General features: G+C 45.2%; 1 protein-coding gene and 1 non-coding gene across 2 annotated transcripts in view; one reads left to right on the plus strand and one right to left on the minus strand.

Moving 5' to 3' along the window:
• MLH1 (mutL homolog 1) overlaps nt 1-17,275 on the plus strand; it is a 50,401-nt gene that overhangs the window by 18,558 nt on the left and 14,568 nt on the right. Inside the window, exons 10-13 of the mRNA XM_068559401.1 lie at nt 143-236; nt 1,172-1,325; nt 5,464-5,840; nt 7,568-7,716. Coding sequence (XP_068415502.1) covers nt 143-236; nt 1,172-1,325; nt 5,464-5,840; nt 7,568-7,716 — 774 coding nt within the window. The remainder of the gene's footprint in view (nt 1-142; nt 237-1,171; nt 1,326-5,463; nt 5,841-7,567; nt 7,717-17,275) is intronic.
• TRNAG-UCC (transfer RNA glycine (anticodon UCC)) lies at nt 15,185-15,257 on the minus strand. Its single transcript has one exon. It is a non-coding gene; the product is annotated as a tRNA-Gly (tRNA).

Here is a 17,275-nt window from a genome sequence, read left to right on the forward strand (position 1 = left end):
AGGAGTCGTGATGGTCAAAGGGGCTGATGTGGATGTCACCCCAGAGGCGTTCTTCCTGAGCTGATGTCATGGCATAGTATAGGTGTGCACCTGTCACCTCACCCTTTGGGACAGATTTGAGCTAATTACTTTTATTTTCTAGATCGTCTGGTAGAGTCAGCTTCCTTAAGAAAAGCCATAGAAACGGTGTATGCAGCATATTTGCCCAAAAACACACACCCGTTCCTGTACCTCAGGTAATGCAGCTCTGAACTCCTTACCCAAGACTCACAAGGAAGAGTAATTCTGTCCAGCGGTCCTCTTTGAAAGAGATGGACTTGCTAATTAGCCTGGTCAGAGTGAATCCCATACCCCACTGGCACAGGTTGTTCTGTCCCTTTTCACAGGTAAAGGGCACAGTTTTCCTATATTTATTCACTCCTGCAGAATCCCACTGAGAGGCCCCCTTGTGCCAGGCAGTGTGTTAGTGAAACAAAGGTGAATAAGGTCTTGGCCCTGCACCAGGAAGAACCTGCCCGAACCTGGCAGAGAAACCCTTCCTTCTCCAGGGTCTGTCCAGTGCCCTCTACCTACAAAGATCCACACTGCAATGCTCCATTATCAGAGCCAGCAGTGAATGGTGAATTTGGCCTGAGGCAATAAGTTGATAGCTGGCACAGCCTCTAAACTGACTTTTGTACTACATTTTAATGTTAGAAAGTTCTCTCACATACACTGTTTTGATCTCCATGTAATACTGAGCAGTAAATAGGGACAGGTTCATGGTTACAGACGGGAGAGCCAGTCCAGAGAAGTTAAGTGCCTTGGCCCTGGGTTATGTAATGAGAAATTCCACTAGTTCTGGAGAGGTGATAATAACAGCTGACGTATGATAAACATGCTGGGTACGTGCGAAGTGCTTTACACGAGTTTAATCCCCACCATGTATTATGTCCAGTTCACAAGTGAGGAAACCGAGGCATAGAAAGATGCTGTAACTTACCCACAGCCACTCAGCTCTCGAGTAGCAGAGTCAGCATTTGAACCCAGGTCACTCAGACTTGACCTTGAAGTCTTAACCGCTGTGTCATTTGGCCTCAAGTCTTCCACCCACCACATAACGCGCCGTGAGTGAACTGCCTGCCCCCATTCTTCACCATGTGAGGTAACTCTGCTCTTTTTTTCCTGCCAGTTTAGAAATCAGCCCCCAGAATGTGGATGTCAATGTGCACCCCACGAAGCACGAAGTTCACTTCCTGCACGAGGACAGCATCCTGGAGCGGGTGCAGCAGCACATTGAGAGCAGGCTCCTGGGCTCCAACGCCTCCAGGACCTATTTCACCCAGGTGGGGGCGCTTCACCCAGCTCTTTCTCTGGTGCCTTTGCCACCTTAAATGTGCCCCGTCACACGAGAGCCCAGGTTTTTGACGGTTGCTTTAGGACTTTCTTTCAGCAGCATTTCCTTCTTTGAACCCAACTGTGAAGGTTTTGTGGTGTTATTCCTGGGCCTGGAGTCATAAGCCCTGAGTTCTTCTCTCTGCCTCCTTCTGACCTTAGACTGCCTTCCTAGGAAAATGAGCTGTCTGAAACAGAGTAGGGCGCCGCTCCCCTGTGTTCTCCACTGGAGACGTTCAGAGGAGGCTGATTCCGCATACCTAGGGCAGAGTGCAGGGGCCAGGCTCTGGAGAGGCAGGGGGAAGGGCGGGGCCTCTCGTGTCAGACCTGGGTTACTGCCGTGTGACTAACCTTCCCTGGCCTCCACATCCCCCTCGGTAAAGGTGGAAGTGGTCACCCCCACATCCAAGGACGGTTACAAGTGGTTGGTGAACAACAGATGGAAAGTGTCTGGTCCGGGACCTGGCACCGTTCATCTTATTACAATTATCCAGGTTCTAAGTGCTTTGATTATAAACTGCTCCCCCTCTCTGGGGCCTTAGTTTTCCCATCTGTAAAATAGTGGGTTAATAACATGATCTCTAGTGTCCTGTCCCAGTTCTGAGATGACATCATTCCTGGGCAGTCCTGTACTGTATTCATAGTGAGGATGGGTTCATCAGAAGCACAGCAGACACCAAAACTACAGAAATGGAAACATTTTCCCTGTTAAATTACACTGGGTCTTGCAAGCAGAGAGCGGGCTTCTGTGAGCCCTGCTTCTCAGAAAACTTTCAGAGTGACCAAGCAGATGAGTGCTTCCCATAAGAGCATTCACAGTTACCACCTGGAAAGAGCCTAGGTGGGAGACCAGCAGTGAGATGAATGCACTTGGGGCAGCCCTGGGGCCCGCACGCCCGGAGGTTGCTGGGGCTGAGGGTGGGGTGTACGTGAGCCGTTGGAGCAGGAGCTGTACAGGGGGGGCTCCATAACTGGCAGGTGGTTTTTATCCGTTGTTGTTGCTCAGCGCCCTTTACTGCTCCCTCCCCAAATATGTGCTAAGGCTCCCCCATGGGCAAGGTGCTGCTGGGTACGGTCTCCTCGAGTCTCCATCCCACGAGAGAGAAAAACAGAGACTTGGGAGGAGGGAGGACGGGCTCTTGTCCTGCGCTTGGGCCTCAGAGATGTGAAAGAAGGGATGTGGAGCCTGGGCCCCCAAGGCTGAGAAAGAATTATGTGGGCAGAAGGGGACGAGGAGTGCACAGGGCGTTTCTGGCAGAGGAAAGGACGAGGATACAGGCCTCGGGGAGGGGTGGGGGGGTGCAAGAGAACAGGTGTTGAGGATCTGAATGCTCAGCATGCTGAGTCAGTGTTCTCTATGCTGGCTGCCACTAGAATCACCTGGGAACCGTTTAGATAATACCTGGGCCCTCCCCAAACCAATAAATCAATCTCAGGGGGTGGGGACTGGGCATCAGTAGTTTTTAAAAGCTTTGCCGGGTGCTGGCGTGTGCAGCTGGGGTTAAGCAACGCGGAGCCTGCGTGTTGAAGGCCTACGCTCACTGCAGAATTCAGGCCAGATCGAGAGGATTTTATCAGTAAGTTAAGGAGTTTAGACTTTGACTTGATGGGAATTGACGGGATCTGGTTTGCATTTTATGAAGAGCTCTCTGGCTGTGGCCTGGAGAGTGGATGGAAACCCACAGCGACTTGGGCGAAGTGGGGAGGGGGCCTGAGCAGAGGACGTGGCTCCATTCACTAATAGTTAAAAATATGGAATTGCCAGCACCTGGACATGGGTTGGCTGGAGGGGAGTTGGGGGAGAGGCCCAGAGGAAGGGGTTCACCAGAGGCCAGGAGGAGTCTGTCGCTCCACTGGGAAAAGAGCCTCAATTTCCCTCTTTGTCTGATCGTGCGTGAGGCAGATTCATTTAGTTAGATTGCATTTTATTTCCCGAAAGAACTCTGCATGGTCCTGACCAGTGTGTCTTTAGAAGGAAGGTGGGTTTCTGGATCAGAGGGCCTCCCTCTGTTGGTGCATTGCTCTGCGTGGAGGGCTCCAAACTCAGACTGTCCCTGCTCCTGCGGGGTCATCAGAACACCTTCTTGCTCTGCCAACAGCAGGTTGCCCTGGCTCCTGACCTTCTGGCTGTGGGTCACCTTCATCCTGCTCCCCAGCTTGTGCCTTGCACTCCACTCCAGGGGCCAGTACAGCAAGAGCCCTGGTTTGCTGTGAAGCCATTTGGTATGGAAATCGGGAACCCTGGCGACTCTTGCAGTTTGTTCCAACTCTGTCATATTGGACAAAGTATTTCACTTTTCAGGACTTTAAAATTACTGTCTGCAGAGTAGTCATGTTACTTTCTGCCTCCCAAAATCCACCTGTGGAAATTGCACAGGCAAATGAAGTAAGTGCATCGCAAGGGCTTTTTAAACTGTCCCAGGAGTGTTTTTCCTTTTTGAGCAGAGTTGCTACTTTAACTTTTAATTATTATTTAACTCTTTATTACTGAATCTTTCTAAGCACACAGAAAAGCAGGTAATACAGCAAATCTCCATGTACCTATCACCCAGTTTCAACAAACCATCAACACTTGGCCATCTTTGTTTTCTCTCGCCCTCTCCCACTTGAGGGTGGGGGATGGGGAGGAGTAGTTTTTAATTAATTCTTAATTTTAATTATTTATTTATTTATTTGGCTGCGTTGGGTCTTAGTTGCGGCACCCAGGATCTTCATTGCAGTACTCGGGCTTCTCTCTAGTTGTGGCATGTGGGTTTTCTCTCTCTAGTTGAGGTGCACGGGCTCAGTAGTTGTGGTGCGCGGGCTTAGTTGCCCATGGCATGTGGGATCTTAGTTCCCTGACCGGGGATTGAACCCGAGTCCCCTGCATTGGAAGGCGGATTCTTTACCACCGGACCACTGGGGAAGTCCCTGGGGAGGAGTATTTTAAAGCAGATTCCAGGCATTTATTTTTCCCCTAGTACTGCATTATGCATCTAAAAACATTTTTTTTCCTTATACAATCACAGTGTCCTTTTACACCTAATACAATTAATAGTAATAATACCATTTCATATCCAGTCCATATTCAGATATCCCAGTTGTTCAAAAAAAGATCTTTTTATAAAAGTAGCTTTGTTCAGGAATTCCCTGGTGCTCCAGTGGTTAGGAGTCGGTGCTTTCACTGCCATGGGCCCAGGTTCAATCCCTGGTCGCAGAACTAAGATCCTGCAAGCCGTGTGGCATGGCCAAAAAAAAAAAAGTAGCTTTGTTCAAATCTGTATCCAGTCAAGTTCCACTCATTATATTTGGTTATGTCTCTTTGAAACTAGAAAGATCACCCTACCTTTTTTGGTTATAGTTCTTACTAGCTTACTTTGAAGGTGTGCTGTAGAAAAATGCACATTTTGGGTTAGCCAATTGCTTCTTCTTAGTGTCCTTTAACTTGTTTCAATCCTCCACATTTCCTATAAACTGAAAATTAGATCTAGAGTTATGATTATATTCAGATTAAAAAAAATGTTTGCAAGAATTTGTGATAGATGATGCCATGTACTTTTTTTTAATAAATTTATTTATTTATGACTGCATTGGGTCTTCGTTGCTGCACGTGGGCTTTCTCTAGTTACGGCGAGTGGGGGCTACTCTGTTGAAGCGTGCAGTCTTCTCATTGTGGTGGCTTCTCTTGTTGCGGAGCATGGCCTCTAGGGGCGCAGGCTCAGTAGTTGTGGCTTGCAGGCTCAGTAGTTGTGGCTCATGGGCTCTAGAGCACAGGCTCAGTAGTTGTGGTGCACGGGCTTAGTTACTCCGTTGCATGTGGGATCTTCCCGGACCAGAGCTCAAACCCGTGTCCCCTGCATTGGCAGGCGGATTTTTAACCACTGCGTCACCAGGGAAGCCCTCAAACCAGTTTTTAAATTATAAGGGTTTAGCTGAATTTTTGAATTTTATATTTGTGTGTTTTTAATTTCATACTTCAAATTTTGGTCAGAATTGCTTCTATAATAATTCTGTAATGATATACCTGGTTCTAGCTTTTACTCCATTTTGGGACCTGTGCTTCTCTCCTTCATACACTGACTCTTCCCACTGTCTTCTTTTTTGACACAGACTTTACTACCAGGTCTTACTGGCCCCTCTGGGGAAGTGGTTAAATCCACAACAGGTGTGACCCTCTCATCTACTGCTGGAAGTGGCGACAAGGTGTATGCCCACCAGATGGTCCGCACAGATTGCCGGGAACAGAAACTCGATGCCTTCCTGCAGCCTGTGAGCAAGGCCCTATCCAGTCAGCCCCAGGCTGTTGTCCTAGAGGACAGGACAGCTGCTTCTAGTAGCGGGGCCAGGCAGCAGGATGAAGAAATGCTTGAACTCTCAGCTCCTGCTGAAGTGGCTGCCGAGAATCAGGGCTTGGAGGAGGATGCAACAAAGAGGACTGCAGACTCGTCAGAGAAGAGAGGGCCCCCTTCCAGCCCCGAGAACCCCAGGTATGGCCTTGTGGGAAAGCACAGCTTGCCTCCTTCGTTCTTTAATGAAACTGCCTTCTAACTTGGGCTGTCACAAACCCCTTGCATCTTCTCTCCCTGATTCGCCCTCTCCCTCCAATGGGTTGGTGCTTTGGCCTGGTCTACTGTTGGCCTTTGACCATGGCTTTAGAGTCACCCATCACAGTGACCTTTGAAATATCTTAAATGTCCATGATTCCAAACATTATTTAAAAACACATCAGAAAAAAAATCAGAAGATTTATTCTTTAATTTTAGTATTGAATTTTGATAAAGCCTCAACAGCAGAGGTGGCTGGAAAGGGGGGCCTAAAATATCCGGAGGATTCTTCCATCCTACTCCAAGCTGCTTTCACTCCTTTCAGAAGAACAGTTTCTCAGTTCAAATTATGAAACTCCCTGAAGTGCATGAGCTAGTGGTGAACGAGAGCTAGTGGTGACCGAGAGCTAGAGAGAGGGGGCAGGAACAGCCGTACTAGTGACTGTCAGTTAATTTTGAGCATCTTCAGTGTACACTCTGCGGGTGCTTCAAGGACATGTCACTGACATCTGTAAGGTGGATGTTCCTTATTTAGTGTGTGCGGGTACTGACCCCGGAGCTCAGGGTGAAGTCCTTTGCCCGAGGCCGCACGTCCCCCTGGTGGCTGACCACCGAAACCCTGGCTCTGATTGCCCAGTGGAACTTGGGTGAGTTTTTTAATTCTGGTTTGCTCACTTCCAAGTCAGTCTAGGGAGATGGCTTCTAAGGATTTGTTTTCAGAGAATAATAAAGGATGCTAACGTTCACTGAGCATCCACTGTGTGCCAGATACTTAATATGCATTATCTCAGTTAATGCTCTTAACAGCCCTGCTGGGAAGTGTGACATTTCTGTTGATCACTTGGGGACTTAATGCTACGAGCCATTTACCACACAGCAGAGGAATCTTTTTAAACCAGGAACCGGGGTGTCTCACTCCTTGCTGAAAACCAGTGCTTCCCGCAGCACTTGGGGTGAAACCAGCCTGCCCGCCCCCAGCTCATCACTCTCCTCCCCTTCGTGGCGCTTTGGCCACGCTGCTCCAGTGCTGACCCGACCTCGCTGAGCTCTCACCCCTTTGCTCTTGCTGGTCCCTCGGCAGAGGAACTCTCTGGCTTCTTGTTACCCAGGTCTCAACTCGGATGTCGCCTCTTACCAGAGACCTTCTTTGTCCATTTAATCTAAAGTTCTCTCGCTTCCCCTTCATTCTGTCACCTTGTTTTATTTTCATCACAGTATTTGTTGCTACCTAACATGCTCTTTCTTCGGTTGCTATTTGACTCTGCCACTAGAAAGCCAGCATGGCGAGGGCAGGCACTTTGTCATGGCTGTGTGAGGTTGGTATTATAACTGTGCCCGATGGACGGATGGATGGAGGGCTGAATGAATGAGATGTGGTGAGGTCAGCGCACTTGATCGAGGCCCTGCAGGTCTCCGGGCTGAGCCAGACTCCAAAGCCCTGTTGCCTGCAGTGGCCACTGCTAAGGCCTGAGGGGTGTCAGAGAAGCAGTATCTGGGAGGACATCCTGATCTGGCTGGCCGCCACCAGCACAGGGAACCCTCCCCAGATGTGGAGGGCTGGCACAGAGAAGCTGCTCCCTTCTCCAAAATGCAAGGCACAAAATCTGACTGAGTTTGAAACAGTTTTTTTAAGATAGTTATGAGCTGCCAGTTCCTCTTTTACTTTGCAGAAAGAGACATCGGGAAAACTCTGATGTGGAAATGGTGGAGGATGCATCCCGAAAGGAAATGACAGCAGCTTGTACCCCCCGGAGAAGGATCATTAACCTCACCAGCATTCTGAGTCTCCAGGAAGAAATCAGTGAGCAGGGACATGAGAGTACGTAAGTGCTGAGGGCTGCCTGCGACTCCCAGGGCCAGAACTGCTAATGTGAAGGTTTGGGAAGTGCAGGAAGCGTTTGTGTTGGGACAGCTTCTGCAGTGTGCTGAGCAAACCTCGCTTCCTTTAGTAACCCACAGCAGCAGCAGCGGAAAAATAATTTTCAACTGGGAGAGAAGGGAAAAAGTAGTCTCTGGCTTTAGTTAGAATTCATTGGTACTCTCGTTAAACCAGAGGAGTCAGAGTAAAGTGGTCATTTAAATAATCTTCAGTTTGATTTCTGTCTTAGCTAAAAGCAGCACGGCCTGCCCTGGGTGTGCTGTTGCTGATAGTGCACAGGCTCTGGGGGGCCCTAGTTTGTATCCGGGCACTACTGCTTCTGTTGTGTGACCTTAGACTCGTGACCTAACCTTTCCGTGACTCAATTTTTACTCATCTGTAAAATGAGATTAATTTTACGCTTGAAGATTATTGTGCTGATTAGAGAGAAATGTAAGTAAAACACTTGGTACAGAGTAAGGAGTCAATAGATATTTTTATATCCTAAAGATAAAGCGAAAAATCATTATCTTCCTCAGAAATAGCTTTCAGAACACCTGAGTATAGAACTCCATTTGAGTCCCCATTACTCCAAAACTAACTTTATGGTTTTAGTAACAAAAGGGGGCTCGTCACCTCCCAGGGGTGAACTGACACAGGGACTGAGGTGTGTGATAGTGTCTTGGCCATAATAGCAGTCCTGACCCCACTTGATGAGCCACAGTCGTGCTCCGGGTGGAGCCATCATTGCTGGGCTCCACTGGGCGGCTCTGCACTTGAGTCTACACAGTTTAGCCCTGGCTTTGCCATTTTTCATCTACTACACATTTCTTGATTAAACAAGTTAACATTTTATAGCAGTGTTGAAATTTATCTTAAAATATGACAACCTGGACTTCTAAAAGAAATGAGTGGGGAATCCCCTGTCAGTCCAGTGGTTAGGACTCCACGCCTTCACTGCTGAGGGCCCAGGTTTGATCCCTGGTCAGGGACCTGAGATTCCACAAGCTGTGCGGCGTGGCCAAGGAGCAATTTAGTGCCTTTCCCACTGACTCTTAGCCTCCTAAACAGCTGCTCTGACTCAGAGGCCCCATACGTCTTCTCTCTCTGTTACTGCTTGTTTGAATGAATGCAGGAAGGCCTCAGTTTGCCTTTCCTTGCCCGTTCTTTCTTTTCTTCACACTCTGGGCCTTTGTGTGTCTGCATGTGGGGAAGCCATAGGGGGCCTGTTCCCTTGGAAGGCTACACACTTCCTGTGACTAAGGCCTTGCAACTTGCAGACGGCGCTGCCAGTTGGCTTCTGATTTCTGTTTCTGTTAAGATTTGCTCCCGTTGCTCTTTCCCTCTGTTATTGGCCTTCAAGCTGGGAGCTCTTAAAACCATTTTAAATAATTAAGAGGAAGGTGGGCCATGACTTGATGTACTTAGCAGCCTTCCTCACAGTTGCTTAATTGACGGACTCCCTCAGATTTGGAATTTACTGAGTTTTCTTTAAGGATTTGTATTCCTTATGCAAAACAGGCTATTTAAAGTTATAATTTCAATAAATTTCTGAATAGTTGCAAACTATTTTCAGTGCAGTACAAAGCTAACCTGCACCAAGTTTGGTCAGGTTTGGAGTTCATTGATGAAGTGTTGATGAATCTAAATGTTCTGAAATTGTATGTTCATGAGTGCTACCTCATTTAATTCTCGAATAGTCTTGTGAGGGAGGCAGAGCAGATACTGTTATCTCTGTTTTAAAGATAAGAAAATGGAAGATGGAGAGGACAGATTAGTTGGAACATCCCTACAAGGCAAAACTGGCCTGGGTGCCTGCCCTGTGGAGGGTGGGTCGCTACTGGTGTGGCCTGAATCAGAGACGCTAGCCCAGTATTTAGGTGCAAAACTAGGTCAGCTGCTCTAGATCACATGTTGGGATGAGCACAGCGTGTGATCCCTGATCCCTCAGACTGAGGCTGTTTTCAGACATGCAGGGTAGGGTCTTACAGAGGGAGTCCCAGTCCTGGTGTGGGGAGTGGGGTGAGCACTTTGGAGCCAGGAGGACTCTGCTGAAGCCCCTGCCAGCTACACCATTCTGTAGCCACTCAGAAGTCTGTCCACCTTTGTGGGGCCTTTCCCTGCTCTGTGAAATGGTGCTCCTGCTACCGCCCTTACCGGGCTGTTGTGGTGAACACCTGAGACGCCATGTGCAAAGGTGGGGGTGGGGCGTGCTGCCTCGGGCTCTGCCCACCGCATCTGTTGATGCGGCCCCAAGCAGGGGTGCTCCTTGTCTCTGAGTTGAATGCCTACGGGGATTTCTCTGAAGCTCAGATCTGGGGAGGCAGGCCAGAGCCTGGCTGTGCCCCCATAGCGCTGTGACCCTGGCCCAGGAAGGAAGGAAGATGCTTTCCTTTAACGACATTCTTAATTGCACTTATTTGTGTGATTATTTCATCGTGGTACCTGGCAGAGTGCCTGGCTCGGGGACTCAGGAGATCTTTGCTGCAGGAGGGATTGGGAGGAGCCGCCTCGGAGGGGAAGCCCTGGAATCTATTTTTGAGGGACGTCAGAGTTGAATGCTCCGTCAGACAACTCTCGAGTCTGTGGATTTACCCAGTCCTCCTGGGTACACTTTTGAGCAACAAATGAGGTTAATTTCCGGCCCAGTATCCTGTCACGTGTTCCGTGGAATTAGGCTTATCCGGGATTAATAATGACTAAGTTACTTATTGCCAGTCACATAATTTTGATATGTTAAGGAGGATGAGGAATGTCATAAGTTATTTGCTATCGCTTGAATCTGAAAATGTGCTTAACATTTCATCCACAACTTTATCTTCTTGATCTTTGGTGAACAGTCCTGGCCTTAAGTGTACACACTCTTCTATGGTTTGTCACCACGTGACAGCTTCTTTTGGTTCAAGAAGTCAGTTCGGGGGCTTCCCTGGTGGCTCAGTGGTTCAGAATCCGCCTGCCAATGCAGGGGACACGGGTTCGAGCCCTGGTCCAGGAAGATCCCACATGCCGCTGAGCAACTAAGCCCGTGCGCCACAACTACTGAGCCTGTGCTCTAGAGCCCGTGCACTGCAACTACTGAAGCCCCCATGCCACAACTACTGAAGCCCACATGCCTAGAGCCCGTGCTCTGCAACAAGAGAAGCCACCGCAATGAGAAGCCCACGCACCGCAACGAAGAGTAGCCCCCGCTCGCCGCAACTAGAGAAAGCCCATGCACAGCAATGAAGACCCAATGCAGCCAAAAATAAATGATAATTAATAAAAATATTAAAAAAATCTTGAAAAAAAAACCCCAGAAGTCAGTTCAGCAGACATTGCACCACGCTGAGCCCCGAGGCAGAAAATGCATTGAATGCACTCAAACCCCTGTCTTAAAGGAGTCCACACTGTTGCGGGGTGGGGGGGTGTTTGGTAAATTGCAGGCTGTGACATAAGGTAGAATGAGGGACATTCTGGAACAGAGACAGAGGCCGCGTCACCAGGGTGACAGGGTGACATCTGCCTGGAAGGGCTGCTTGATCAGCTCAGGCAGCAGCCAGAGGCCCTGGCGCCCGGGGGCTGCCAGGAAGCAAGCTCCACACGTGGCCCTTAGGAACCAGAGGACAGCTCACCCTTCCTTCAGGTGGCTTTACTTGCTGCTTCTCAGAGAACGTGCTGAGACCCTAGGCTGCCGTTGTGAACTCGGATGTGTGGTTTGGCTTTGAAGCACAAAGGATTTGGTCCTATTTTGCTGCTGGCAGAATGGCAGGGAAACGCCCGCAGACCTCCAGTGCTGTGGGCGTAACTAGGAGAGGAATGAAGCACAGGTTCTAGAGGTCCTGATAGGAGGCCGAAATGGGTGCAAGCAGCCTCACGGAGCCCAGGGAGGAGAAGCCCTGCCTGTCCTCCTTGTCCACCTCCTGCCTGGATGGAGCCCCTGCAGGGAGCCAGCGCCCCCCTCGCGGCCACCTGGCCAGGCTGGGCCTTGGTGGCCTGTGGATGCGTCAGAGCTTTGATGAAAAATCTGTATGGAAAAATCTCTGACCCTTTTTTAGTAAATTACACTGCTTCTCTTTCCTCCAGTGCCTCATTATTCAGGATTATTTGATGTTCTCCAGCTTCTAAGATAATCATTTTCCACCTACGCAGAACATCCTGTAGAGACATTGAGTTTCCAGTGGGAACAGAGGAGAACACTTATTCTAAAAATGAGGAAAATAAGCCTCTTTCTGCGGGGAGAGCAGAGAGTGTTGCAGAACTTATGTAACAATGTGAGAACTCATGTGTGGTGTCCAAGCTTAAAAAAAAAGTACAGTAAAAATGTGATGTACAGGCTTATGGCTGTCCCCAGACCTTTGCCCTGCTGTCTCCACCCCCTCTCCCCTGTCCCCGTTTGTGGTGGTATGTTTACTTCTTCCATTAAATATATATGTATGTACACATACACACACACACTCAGATAAATTAGTAGACACAAAATCATGCTTATGAAACATAAGTAGGATCTACAGGAGAAAACAAATGAACGCTAACTTAAAGGAACAGCTCGTTGCCATCACCTGTGCAGCCCTGTGTGCTCTTTCCCTGTCCAGCCCCTTCCCTCTTCCCTTAGGGTAACTGTGACCCTACATTTTGTGATTATTATTTCCTTTCTTTTATTATAGTTTTACCACCCATATTTGTAGCCCTACAAAATTTATTGTTTGTACGAATTTTAAACTTTGTATAAAGGGAATTATATTTTTCTGCAATGTATATAAGTATACACATATTCCTAAAATTCATCCATCTTGCTACGTTCCGGTTTACTTTTTCTGCTTGTAATAGATTCCACTTCCTGACTTTGCCACATGTTTAGTCACTCATTCGGCTATGGAAGGACATGTGGGGGAGTCCAGGGGCGTCACCCCTGCCTCTCAGCCCCCAGCCCCTTTCCTGGACCTGAGTAGATCAGGAGCTTGGCACACTGGCCGGGAAGCTCTGTGCAGGGTAAGACACACACTTAGAGTTACTGCTGGCTTGTAAAGTGACAGCTTGTTTTCCAAACGGGTCGCTAAGTGTGTGGAGAGTTGCTTTGCTCCCACCAGCAGTGTGATGAGTTGCTTTGCTCCACTGTTTCTCCAGTGTTTGATATTGTCAGACTTTTTACCAGTTCGGTGTTTGTGAAATGGTGTCTAACGGTGGTTTTCATTCGTGTTTCCCTGATCACTGATAAAGCTGGGTAGGTGTATTTCCTCTTCTCTTAAGTGCCTGTTCTAGTTTTCTGCTCATGTTTCTGTTGGCTGATTTTAGAAGTTCTTTATATGTTTATTCTAGACAGTAATCAGTTACATGAAAATATCTTCCTTCAGTTTGGGGCTCATGTGGCATTTTTTTATGAATGCTTCCCCCCCCGCCATATATATTTTTTTAAATTTTTAAATTTTATTATTATTTTGTAACATTTTATTTTATATTGGAGTATAGTTGATTAACAATGTTATGTTAGTTTCAGGTGTACAGCAAAGTGATTCAGTTATATATATCTATCTAAAGAATAGATATATTTTTCTAGTCTTTTTCAAATTTTTTTCCCATTTAGGTTATTACAGAGTATTGAGCAGAGTTCCCTGTGCTATACAGTAGGTCCTTATTAGTTATTTATTTTAAATATAGCAGTGTGGGCATGTCAATCCCAAACTCCCAGTCTATCCCTCCCTGCCAAGTTTGTTCTCTAAGTCTGTGAGTCTGTTTCTATTTTGAAAATAAGTTCGTTTGTATCATTTTTTTTAGATTCTGTATATAAGTGATATCATATGATATTTATCTTTCTCTGTCTAACTTCCTTCACTAAGTATGATAATCTATAGTTGCATCCATGTTGCTGCAAATGGCATTATTTCATTCTTTTTAATGGCTGAGTAATATTCCACTGTATGTATGTGCCACATCTTCTTTATGCATTCATCTCTCGATGGACATTTAGGTTGCTTCCATGTTTTGGCTATTGTGAATAGTGATGCTATAAACATTGGGGTGCATGTATCCTTTTGAACCATGTTTTTCTCCGGATGTATGCCCAAGAGTGGGATCACTAGATCATATGGTAGCTCTGTTTTTGGTTTCTTAAGGAATCTCCATACTGTTCTCCATAGTGGCATGTACCAATTTACATTCCCACCAGCAGTCTAGGAGGGTTCCCTTTTCTCCACACCCTCTCCAGCATTTGGTATTTGTAGACTTTTTGATGATGGCTATTCTGACTAGTGTGAGGTGATATCTCATTGTAGTTTTGATTTGCATTTCTTTAATAATTAGTGATGTTGAACATCTTTTCATGTGCCTCTTGCCCATCTGTATGTCTTCTTTGAAGAAATGTCTATTTCGGTCTTCTGCCCATTTTTTGATTGGGTTGTTTGTTTTTTTTTTTGATATTGAGCCGCATGAGCTGTTTGTAAATTTTGGAGATTAATCCCTTGTCGGTCGCATTGTTTGCAGATATTTTCTCCCATTCTGTGGGTTGTCTTCTCGTTTTGTTTATAGTTTTCTTTGCTGTGCAAAAGCCTTTGAGTTTAATTAGGTCCCACTTGTTTATTTTTGTTTTTATTTCCATTACTCTAGAAGATGTATCAAAAAAGATATTGCTGCGATTTATGTCAGAGTGTTTTCTGCCTATGTTTTCCTCTAAGAGTTTTATAGTATCCAGTCTTACTCAAAATGGGTTAAAGACCTAAATATATGTCTTCTTTGGCAAAATGTCTATTTAGGTTTTCTGCCCATTTTTTGATTGGGTTGTTTAGTTTTTTTGTTACTGAACTGTATGAGCTGTTTGTATATTTTGGATATTAGGCCTCTTGGTTGCATTGTTTGCAAATATTTTCTCCCTGTTTGTAGCTTACCTTTCTTCTGTTTATGGTTTCCTTTGCTGTGCAAAAACTTCTAAGTTTGATTAGGTCCCATTTGTTTATTTTTGTTTTTATCTCTATTGCCTTGGGAGACTGACCTAAGAAAACATTGGTACGATTTATGTCAGAGTGTTTTGCCTATGAGCTCTTCTAGGAGTTTTATGGTGTCATGTCTTAATGTTTAAGCCTGTAAGCCATTTTGAGTTTATTTTTGTGTATGGTGAGAGGAAGTGTTCTAACTTCATTGATTTACATGCAACTGTCCAATTTTCCCAGCACCACTTGCTGAAGAGACTGTCTTTTCCCCATAGTATATGCTTGCTTTTTTTGTCAAAGATTAATTGACCATAGGTGTATGGGTTTATTTCTGGGCTCTCTATTCTGATCCATTGATCCATATGTCTGTTTTTGTCCCAATACCACGCTGTTTTTTTGTTGTTCTGTTTTTATTTATTTATTTATTTGGCTGCACTGGGTGTTTGTTGCAGCACGTGGGATCTTCATTGCGACATGTGGGACCTTTAGTTGTGGCATGTGGGCTCTTGGTTGCGGCAAGCAGGATCTAATTCCCTGACCAGGGATCAAACCTGGGCCCCCTGCATTGGAAGTGCAGAGTCTTAACCACTGGACCACCAGGGAAGTCCCATACCACGCTGTTTTGATTACTGTTGCTTTGTAGTATGTCTGAAGTCTGGGAGGGTTATGCCTCCTGCTTTGTTCTTTTTCTTCAGGATTGCTTTGGCAATTCTGGGTCTTTTATGGTTCCATATGAATTTTATGATTATTTTTTTAGTTCTGTGAAGAATATCATGGGTAATTTGATAGGGATTGCATTAAATCTGTAGATTGTTGTGGGAAGTATGGCTATTTTAACAATATTAATTCTTTCAATCCAAGAGCATAGGCTATGTTTCCACTTCTTTGAATCTTCTTCAGTTTCCTTTATTAATGTTTTATAGTTCTCAGTGTATAGGTTTTTCACCTCCTTGGTCAGGTTTATTCCTAAATATTTTATTTTTGGGGGTGTGATTTTGAAAGGTATTGTTTTTTTACACTCTCTTTCTGATATTTCATTGTTAGTGTAAAGAACTGCAGCCAATTTCTGTGTGTTAATCTTGTATCCTGCTACCTTGTTGAATTCATTTATCAGTTTTAGTAGTTTTTGTGTGGAGTCTTTAGGGTTTTCTGTATATAGAATCATGTTATCTGCATGTAATGACAATTTTACCTCTTACCTTCCAATTTGGATATCTTTTATTTCTTTTTCTCATTTGATTGCAGTGACTAGGTCTTGCAATAGTATGTTGAATAGAAGAGGCGAGAGTGGGCATCCTTGTCTTTTGCCAGATTTTATCCGGAAGTCTTTCAGCTTTTCACTGTTTAGTATTATATGGGCTGTGGATTTGTGATAAATAGCTTTTATTATGTTGAGATATGTTTCCTCTATACCCACTTTTGTAAGAGTTTTTTTTATCATGAATGGATGTAGAATTTTGTCAAATGCTTTCTCTGCATCTATTGAGATGATCATGTGGTTTTTGTCTTTTCTTTTGTTTCTGTGGTGTATCACATTGATTGATTTGCGAATGTTGAACCATTCTTGTGAACTTGGGACGAATCCCACTTGACTGTGGTGTATGATCTTTTTTATGTGTTGTTGGATTTGGTTTGCTAATATTTTGTTGAGAATTTTTACATCTATATTCGTCAAAGATATTGGCCTCTAACTTTCTTTTTTGGTGGTGTCTTTAGTTTTAGTATCATGGGTGATGGTGGCTTCATAGAATGTCTTTGGGAGTGTTCTCATCAATTTTTTGGAAGAGTTTGAGAAGGATCAGTATAAGTTCTTCTTTGTAGGTTTGGTAGAATTTGCCTGTGAAGCCATCTGGTCATGGACTTTCGTTAGTAGTGATTGGTCTGTTCAAGTTATCTGTTTCTTCTTGATTCAGTTTTGGTGGGCTGTATGTTTCTAGAAACTTGTCTGTTTCTTCTAGGTTGTTGAATTTGTTGGCATGTTCATAGTATTCCCTTATGGTGTTTTGTACTTCTGCGGTGTTGGTTGTTATGTCTCCTTTTTCATTTCTTATCTTGTTTATTTGGGTTCTCTCTCTTTTCTTCTTGGTGAGCCTGGCCAGAGGTTTGTCGATATTGTTTAACCTTTTAAAGAACCAGCTCTTGGTTTTATTGATTTTTTCTATTGTTTTTTAAATCTCTATTTTATTTATTTCCTCTCTGATCTTGAGTATTTCCTTCCTTCTGCTGACTAGGTTTTGTTCTTCTTTTTCTAATTCTTTTAAGTGGTATATTATGTTGTTTATTTGAGATTTTTCTTGTTTTTTGAGGAAGGTCTATATGGCTGTGAACTTCCCTCTGAGAAATGGTTTTGCTGCATCCCATAGATTTTGTATGGTTTTTATATTGTCATTCGTCTCAAGGTATTTTTAAATTTTCTTTGATTTCATTATTGACCTGCTGGGTTTTTTTTAGTAGCATGTTGTTTAGTCTCCATGTAATTGTTTTTTTTCACATATTTCTGTGGTTGATTTCTAGTTTCATGCTGTTGTGGTCAGAAAAGATGCTTGAGACAATTTCTATACCCTTAAATTTGTTGAGGCTTGTTTTGTGCCCTAGTATGTGGTCAATCCTAGAGAATGTTC

Source organism: Eschrichtius robustus, chromosome 12, assembly GCF_028021215.1.
Source record: "Eschrichtius robustus isolate mEscRob2 chromosome 12, mEscRob2.pri, whole genome shotgun sequence".
NCBI classification, from domain to species: Eukaryota; Metazoa; Chordata; class Mammalia; order Artiodactyla; family Eschrichtiidae; genus Eschrichtius; species Eschrichtius robustus.